Genomic DNA, 9,053 nt, shown 5'->3' on the forward strand with positions numbered 1-9,053 from the left:
TTTTTCAGGGCTTTTCACATGTGAGCCATTAATAGGGCCCAAAATATATACAAACCCTACAATACTCAAACTCTAAGAAAAAAACGAACCTATTCGACCTTTCACAGGGATCGAATATATAATCCAAGCCTTGCAAAACTTACAACAATGCCATACAATTTTTTAATCCCAAAAAATCATAATGCAAGGATAATAGTGGTATTTCACATATCATTCAAATTAAAAAATAGTGCAGCCTGTCCTTTTTGGGTTTTTCCTTCATTCGTTGCCTTTGGAAGATTAGGAATATGTATTCAAATATAATTTTCAGAAGAATCTCTCCTGTTAGTGTAAGTTCATATTTCCATCTATCTGTCTTAAAAGCCTGTTTTTAAGCCTTCATCTGCCTAATACCACAATGATTTGTTCACGGCGGCAAGGAGGTGGTGAGCCCCCACATGGTTCCCTGGGCCTTCATCTCTACTCCACACGATAATATCATAACCCAACAAACAGTCCAAATTTGTGTTGGGGTCAAACGAGAAGTTACCATAAAAGTGGGAAAAGTTACAAGAGAGAGAGAGAGAGAGAGAGAGAGAGAGAGAGAGAGAGAGAATGATTAAAATTGAATCAAGATGAGATTATTATTTGATCTTCCGGGTAATCTTGATCAGCTTCAGCAGTTGAACACCCCAGATGGGTACTATAGTCACAATCTCTGCAAGAGTAGAGCCAGCAGCCCCGAGGGAAAGTGCCTTGACAAAAATCACAGATATTAAGCTTGCCTTCATTCTCATGATGATCTGGCAAAGAATAAAGCAGAGTGAGCAGGTGGTGATGATGGTGATGGCTCAGGGTTTCAGGCAAAGTAGCACACTGAACATGGAGATCATATTTGCAATGGGTGCAGTGGAAGGTGAAACAAGTGTCAAATTCACCACATGCATCGCACGTGAACTCACCATATTCATAGGGAGGGGTGGAGAGAGTAAGAGGGTGTTTGGGGTGAGACTTGTGTTTGATTTCTTGGGGAAGTTCAAAGCACAAGTCGTGGAGGTAAAAGTTGCACTTGGACTTGGTGCATTTATAAGCAGAAGTACCTGAATTCATCATGAGGTCTATGTTGGCGAGTAGAATATATCCTATTCTATTTGGGTTTTATTTATTTTTCCTTTTGTATAGATATTATGTAATTAGGATTCCACTTATTTCCTAATTAAACCCTACTAGGGTTTGTAACCTGTATTATAAATACCTCCTTTCGGAGAATGAAATATCTCTGAAAATATTCTACCCATATTGTTTGACTTGGTATCAGAGCCGACTTTCTGGTGACCTGTGTGTGTTGTGCCCACCCGTGTTCTACTGTGTGCCCTAATTTCTTTTAGGGTTCTTGTGTCTGTGCCTTTGCCGTGTTCCGCTGTGTGCTCTGTCGTGTTTGTGCCTCTACTGTGTTCATGCATCTGCCTCTACTGTGTTTGTGCCTCTGTTGTCTTCGTGCATCTGCCATATTTGTGTCTGTGCTGTGATCTGTTGTATACCCTGCGTGATTTGTTGAGTTTCTGCTACAATCATGGGTGATAATCCCATTGTTGGTGCTTCTGCTGCTTCTGCAAATTTGCGTGTTTCTGACTCTATTCCAGGTACTGGCTCTAATACTTGGATAATTGACACTGGTGCTTCTGATCATATGACTTATAATGCTAAATTTTTTGATGAGTTGTCTAGTAACACCCGTGACCCATATATAACTAGTGCTAATGGTTTGCCCTCTCCAATTACTGGCGAGGGCACCATTTCTCTCACCCCAACTCTGTCCTTGTCTCGTGCGTTATTAGTTCCCAATATCCATTGTAACTTGTTATCTGTTGGTCGCTTACTTGATACACTTAATGCTTCTGCTACTTTCTATCCTACCCATTGCTCTTTTCAGGATCTCAAGACTCACGAGGTGATTGGGCATGGTAAACGGATAGGGGGGTTGTATTATTTGACATTCCCTTCTGTACCAGTTCGTGATCGTGTCGTTAATACTGTTCAACGTTGCAGTGTCAAAGACAAACAGCAAATTTGGTTATGGCATCGTCGCTTGGGACACCCGTCATTTGGCTACCTTAAGCGTCTGTTTCCATCTTTATTCCGCTCCTGTGATGAGTCTAGCTTCAAATATGAGACTTGTGTAATGGCCAAGAGTCACCGTACTGTTTTTCCCTTAAGTAATAATAAAGCTGCCTTGCCTTTTGAGTTAGTCCATTCTGATGTATGGGGTCCTGCTCGTGTGACTTCAAATGGTTTCCGTTGGTTTGTTACGTTTATTGATGATTGCACTCGCTTAACATGGGTGTATTTGATGAAGAATAAACATGATGTTGCCTCTATTCTCCCTGATTTTTGTGCCATGGTGTCTACTCAGTTTCATGCTCATGTTAAAGTTTTTCGGACCGATAATGGCGGTGAATATGTGAATCATACATTGAATCAGTTCTTTCGTGATCACGGTATCATTCACCAAACTACCACTTCATTCACTCCTCAACAGAATGACGTGTCTGAAAGGAAGAATCGTCAGTTACTTGAAGTTGCCCGCTCTCTTATGTTGGATATGTCTGTTCCTCATCATCTTTGGGGACATGGTGTCTTGGCCGCGGCCTACTTGATTAACCGTACTCCTAGTCGGGTTCTTGATTTCAAGACTCCACTTGATGTGTTGTGTGCTCTTACTCCTCCGGTTTCGGTCTCTAAGTTACCTCCGAAGGTGTTTGGGTGTGTTGCGTATGTTCATGTCTACTCCCATCAACGGAGTAAACTTGATCCTTGTGCTCTCCGCTGCGTCTTCATTGGTTATTCTACTACTCAGAAGGGTTATAAGTGTTATCACCCGCCTACTCAGAAGGTACATGTCACTTTGGATGTTACTTTTCATGAAGAAGTATCCTACTATGTCTCTCCCTCCTCTTCAATTCAGGGGGAGAGGGGGAGTGAATTGAAGAGTTTCGGAGTGGAAAATATGGAAGTTTTTGGACATGAAGAAGGAATTTCTGGCGAACAAGAAGCGACCGGTCGCAGGGAAGACGCGACCGGTCGCCAACGACTCTGTGATGAAAACGACCGGTCGCACATAGGAAGCGACCGGTCGCTCGCGTTGACGAGCGACAACAGTACCGATACGAGTGACGCGACCGGTCGCGAGGAAAGCCACGACCAGTCGCCAGACGAAATTGTTGGTGTTTTCGAGCCTCTCTCAGAAGGACATAACAGTGATATTGGCGACTCTCGTACAGATGAAATTGATAATAGACCCCCCTCTGCCCTGCCATTGCCTCAATCAAGTTGTGATAATGAGGTACGTTCTAGTGATGTGCCTACCTATTCTTTGCCCCCACGTACTACCCGTGGGAAACCTAAAGTGCAATATTCTCCTGATATACATGCTAAGTCTAAATATCCCATTAACCATTATATGTCCACTCATCGTTTATCTAAGTCATATGCATCATATTTGTGTCAATTATCTAGTGTATGTGTGCCAACTAAGTTGCAGGATGCTCTTTCTGATCCAAACTGGGTAGATGCAATGCATGTTGAGATGGAAGCCTTGAACAAGAATGCTACTTGGGAGTTAGTTCCTTTACCAAAAGGAAAAAAGGCAGTTGGGTGCAGATGGGTGTTTACTTTGAAGCACAAGGCTGATGGTTCCATTGACCGTTACAAGGCAAGATTGGTAGCAAAAGGGTATACTCAGACATATGGAGTGGATTACACAGAGACTTTTGCTCCAGTAGCTAAGCTCAACACTGTACGCGTACTCTTATCCTTAGCTGCTAACCGTGACTGGCCGCTGCTACAATTTGATGTCAAAAATGCATTCCTCCATGGTGACCTCAAGGAAGAAATATATATGGATCCTCCGCCGGGTATCCCTGTGACTTCTAAGGAGGGTGTGATGTGCAAGCTACGGAAATCCTTGTATGGATTAAAGCAGTCTCCAAGAGCGTGGTTTGGAAGATTTACTGCATCCATGAAGAAGTTTGGGTATGTGCAAAGTAACTCTGATCATACTTTGTTTCTGAAGCGTCATAAAGGTAAATTGACGGCTTTAATTATTTATGTTGATGATATGATTGTGACTGGAGATGATCATGTGGAGATACAGAGTCTTCAGAAGTATCTGGCTTCTGAGTTTGAGATGAAATCATTGGGTGATTTAAAGTATTTTCTTGAGATTGAAGTTGCCAGATCTAAACATGGTATTTTTCTATCCCAAAAAAAGTATGTTTTGAATTTACTTGCAGAAACTGGAATGTTAGATTGTAAACCAATTGATACCCCTAATGAGCAGAATCATAAGTTGGGGATATATCCCGATCAAGTTCCGACTGATAAAGAACGTTATCAACGACTTGTGGGGAAATTGATTTATTTAGCTCATACCCGTCCGGACATTGCGTATGCTGTAAATATAGTGAGTCAGTTTATGCACTCTCCTAGTGTGGATCATATGGGGGCTGTGACTCGTATTTTAAGGTATCTGAAAGTAACTCCTGGCAATGGGTTAATTTTCTCCAAGTATGGCCATACGAATGTAGAAGGGTATACAGATGCTGATTGGGCAGGTTCAGCCACAGATAGGCGTTCGACATCTGGGTATTTTATGTTTGTGGGTGGCAATCTTGTTACGTGGAGGAGCAAGAAACAAAAGGTGGTGTCTAGATCTAGTGCTGAGGCCGAGTATCGGGGAATGGCCCATGGTGTATCTGAGTTACTATGGTTGAGGAGATTGTTGAAAGACCTTGGTTTTGGGCCTAATAAACCCATGGATTTATATTGTGACAATACGGCTGCGATTGCAATTGCTCATAATCCTGTACAACATGACCGTACAAAACATGTGGAGGTTGATCGAAATTTCATTAAAGAAAAGTTGGATGCGGAGATTGTGTCCTTCCCTTTCATCCGTTCAGAGTATCAGTTAGCTGATGTTCTTACAAAAGCTGTTTCTACAAGTATCTTTCTCAACTCGCTTGACAAGTTGGGCATGCGTGACGTCTTTGCTCCAACTTGAGGGGGAGTGTTGGCGAGTAGAATATATCCTATTCTATTTGGGTTTTATTTATTTTTCCTTTTGTATAGATATTATATAATTAGGATTCCACTTATTTCCTAATTAAACTCTACTAGGGTTTGTAACCTGTATTATAAATACCTCCTTTCGGAGAATGAAATATCTCTGAAAATATTCTACCCATATTGTTTGACTGTCTAGAGGTAGCTCACAGCTGGAGCAAATGATTTCATCATCCTCTTGCACTTGATATGAGCACAACTCATGGCGGTGGCTGAAATGCTTCACCATCGATCTTAATTTCACCTCTTCTCTCTCTCTCTCTCTCTCTCCGTTGGCTTTCTTTATTTTTCTCCGATTGGATGATCTTCTAATGAATCATATATTATTATGTATGATATGATTTTTGAGAGAGGAAGATGTATGGTTAGAGTCAACTAAAATGTGGCGACGACTAAAATGTGGTCAGATAAAGTGGTCTGAAATGTATGGTAAGAGTCAACTTATTCCCATCTCAATATATTTTGACTGGGTCTTGGATCTACCAATAATATGATATACATATGATTCCTTTGACTTTTGCTAGCCCTTTCCCATGCTTCTTCCCTTATAATTAGTAAGGTATTTATTTGTGCAGAGTTTTGGAGCATGAGAGGATTTATCTTGATACCAAAAAAAACACAGGTGCTAGCACTTTAATTACAAAGGTATATTTTCCTATATTGAAGTAGCAATACATAACCCAATCCCTCGAATCTTTGATATAGGATGAAGTGGTGGAGCATAGGATATGACAATGTCAACTGCTGAACCAGCAAAAAAAAAAAAAAAAAACAGAAGAATTAAACCGATTGGTTTTCTCATGTCTTTCAGGTTGCTTTTACTTGGTATTTTTCCAACTTAAATTAGAGACTAGTGTATCAAAATAAATTATATGGCTGAATTTTTTTAAATTAACTGAGGAGTGAATTCGAACTTGAGACCTCTGCCAGTAGTATTTTGAAAAAAGGAAATATCACTAGATCAACAGTTAGTTGATCTTATAGTTTATAAATTTTTCAGACTATCATCTGAGATCTGGCTCCTACTAATTAAAGTCAATATCAGGGTGCAAATATTAATTTATTTTAGGTATGCAAATCACTCTTTCTTATTTTCTAGCTAGTTGGGTGATCATTATTATTCCCTATTGCCACAAGAAGGTCGACGTCAACTGCATTTTGCAATTTGGTTAATACACTTCGAACGTATCCTTCTACCAACATTCTGTATAATAATATTAAATAAGCACAGGGCATAATGAACTCAAAAGGCACACATCTCATCTTTAGTGGATATAGTCTGTGACTTGGTTGCTATATATCTCTCTGGGTGCTTCCACCAAAAAAAAAAAAAATCCCTCTGGGTGCCATCTATTCTTTGACAAAATATTTGGAACACTCTGTCTCTGTCGCCCTTTGCCTCTCCCTTGAATGGCAAAATATAAGGATAATATCTAAAGATTCTAAACATGTAGGTTTGATATATTTGATGGGTTCAAGTAAGCTAGTGTATATGTAACTGAGAAATAAGAAAAATGTAGATATTGTTTAGGTGAATTACTCATGAGTTTTAGAATCTTTTCCTATTGAGAGGGCGATAACATACTAAACTCACACACATTATACGGTTGCTAAGACTCAAACCCAAGATCATTCATGAGGGCAACATTTGCTTCCTCCAAACCACTACACTAATGAGTCCTTTGCGAGGCAAGAATAATATAATGTACTTTAAGGGTGGCAAAATATTCTTCAACATAAGGTTGCCTTACGTCACGTATATATTTAATTTTTAGCGTACTTGTTAGCTTAAGTAAACTTATTTGATTACCTTACTGCTCTTTTCTTTGCATATATACCCTTCTTGTTCCATCGGGAAAAATAGCAGCAGCAACAACCCTGCAGATGATCAAACGAGGAAGGATTGACTTTTGGAGTCTTTGCATATATCAAGACATAGCCACCCTACCAGCAACTTGCTTCCAAGTAGTAATCTAGAATTAATTAATAATTTCATTGAAGAAGATGTTTCACCACCGATATCATTGGTTATATAAATGCTATATACATATATATTGACCCGGCAATATGTCTCATTATGGTTAAGTTGACTAAGGCTAGCTAGACTCAATATGATGCACAGAATTGCATGAAATTATTATAAGAGCACAATCTAAGTTGAGACTTTTGAGAGAACAAGAGATCATCAGAAAAAGGAATTTCTGTGGGTGAGCGAGAGAGAGAGAGAGAGAGAGTGAGAGAGAGATGAAGCTGAATGGTCAACTTCAGCCTGATCTTCAACATTTTAGCCACCCCCATCCCTTAAGACTTTACAATCACCAACCCCTGCAGCAAACCCTAAACCTGCAGCAGCAGCAGCAGCTATTCTCATGTGCATGCTGCAAACTCAATGTCTCTGGTGGATGGATTTATAGTTGCACACCATGCAATTACTTCCTCCACATACCATGCTCACAAATGCCTCAGCAAATCACTCACCCATATGATCATCAAAGCCATGTCCTGATTCTGATCCCAACCCCAACATACCCAGATGGGGTCTTCAGTTGCGATGCATGCATGAAGCACGGGAATGGCTTTGCCTACCATTGTGGAGCTTGCAGCATTGACCTCCACCCATCTTGTGCTTCAAAGCCATTGGTTCTCACTCACCAATCCCACCCTCACCAGCTCAGTCTCTCTTTCTCACTTCCTCCAGGATTTAACAACAGCAAGACCTTCATATGTAATATATGCAACCAAGTTGGGTACAAAGTGTGGCTCTACATGTGCAATCCGTGTGGTTTCACTGCCCATTTGGGCTGCGCCACGGCGAAACCAAGAGCTCCTCCTCCTCCTCCCTCAAATCAACAAATTCAAGCAGCAGCACAAGCAGCTTTTGTTGGAACTCCATGTTTTCCAACAAGTACTATTTCAGCTAGTCCTCATCAGTTCCAAAACTATGTGCCAAATAATAGTTTGAATAATAATAATTATAATAATGGCAATATCACTGCCGCTGGTGTTTGTGGACAACCTGTTAGGCGGAATAAGTCAGGGAAGGAGCTGGGAAAGGCTATCGTGAACACAGCAGCTCAAGTTCTTATTGGTGTCCCTATTTTTGGACTGGGTGCTAATTCCTCTCAACAGCAACAGCAACACCCACAACAACCACCACAGCAACAGCAATACCAACAGCAGCAGCAGCAGCAGAAACATCCACAACAACAACCACAGCGACAACAATACCAACAGAGACAGCAATACCAACAGCAGCGGCAACAACAACACCAACAGCAATTGGTGGGTGCTGGTGTTTGGCCTGTTGGGTTTATATCTGCAGGTGCTAATGATATGCAAGGAGTTGGTATTAGTATTGATTTTGGAAGCAGTACTAATGCCACTACTGATCCGTCGCCATTCGGATCCACCTACACTGAGGCTGACTATTTCGGTGGAACTGGAGGAGTGGGAGATACGATTATACCGTATACATTTGATTTGAGATATTAATTCTATATTTATCTTGCAGAAATAAACATGATTGTTTGTCTCCATTTTTTTTTGGTCTGAACCACGAGGTGGTCCTGGATGGGCCCCAACTATGGGTGGCACCTTTAAGCCTTAACCACAACCCAGACTAATCCCCGCTCACATCGGGTCGGCCCATAAGGGGTAAAGTGTTGGCCAAAGTGGTGACTCCATTGTTTGTCTCCATTTCAATACGCTATATTGAATTTACTGATTTCTTTTTCCATTTCCTTTCTTTGACAAAGTTTTCTTTAGAATAGAATTTTCAAAATTCAAATTGGCAGCTATTGTAGTAATTAATTTTGTAGCATTTCTTTTTCCAGTTAATTTTGTAGTCAATGACAAGGAAATAATAATAAGAAAATAGTGAATAGTAAAGATTAAAAAAAAACGTTATTTACACTAACACCACCTAAGGTTTTCAGTTTCATAAAACTCCC

The 9,053-nt window shown here is 40.5% G+C and overlaps 2 protein-coding genes across 2 annotated transcripts; one reads left to right on the forward strand and one right to left on the reverse strand.

Moving 5' to 3' along the window:
* Positions 1–609: 609 nt before the first annotated feature.
* LOC110772124 (protein VACUOLELESS GAMETOPHYTES-like) lies at positions 610–5,332 on the reverse strand. The gene is made up of 2 exons (XM_021976524.2): positions 5,236–5,332; positions 610–1,079 (listed from the first exon to the last, which is right to left on the reverse strand). The coding sequence occupies exons 1-2, from the start codon at positions 5,330–5,332 to the stop codon at positions 610–612; spliced, it is 567 nt and encodes a 188-aa protein (XP_021832216.2).
* A 1,981-nt stretch (positions 5,333–7,313) lies between these two features.
* On the forward strand, positions 7,314–8,595 carry LOC148296177 (uncharacterized). Its single transcript, XM_088247956.1, has one exon. The coding sequence runs from the start codon at positions 7,348–7,350 to the stop codon at positions 8,593–8,595; it is 1,248 nt and encodes a 415-aa protein (XP_088104082.1). The 5' UTR covers positions 7,314–7,347.
* Positions 8,596–9,053: the final 458 nt, after the last annotated feature.

The sequence above is a fragment of the Prunus avium genome, chromosome 2, assembly GCF_965620075.1.
Source record: "Prunus avium chromosome 2, drPruAviu1.hap1.1, whole genome shotgun sequence".
Taxonomy (NCBI): Eukaryota; Viridiplantae; Streptophyta; class Magnoliopsida; order Rosales; family Rosaceae; genus Prunus; species Prunus avium.

What these genes read in the sequence shown, in the direction of transcription:
- LOC110772124 (XM_021976524.2), bottom strand. Translation starts at nt 5,332, where the DNA reads ATGGTGAAGCATTTCAGCCACCGCCATGAGTTGTGCTCATATCAAGTG. An exon ending in CTGTGAGCTACCTCTAGACA is followed by an intron (nt 1,080 to 5,235) that starts GTCAAACAATAT and finishes TGATGAATTCAG; the next exon opens with GTACTTCTGCTTATAAATGC.
- LOC148296177 (XM_088247956.1), top strand. Translation starts at nt 7,348, where the DNA reads ATGAAGCTGAATGGTCAACTTCAGCCTGATCTTCAACATTTTAGCCAC.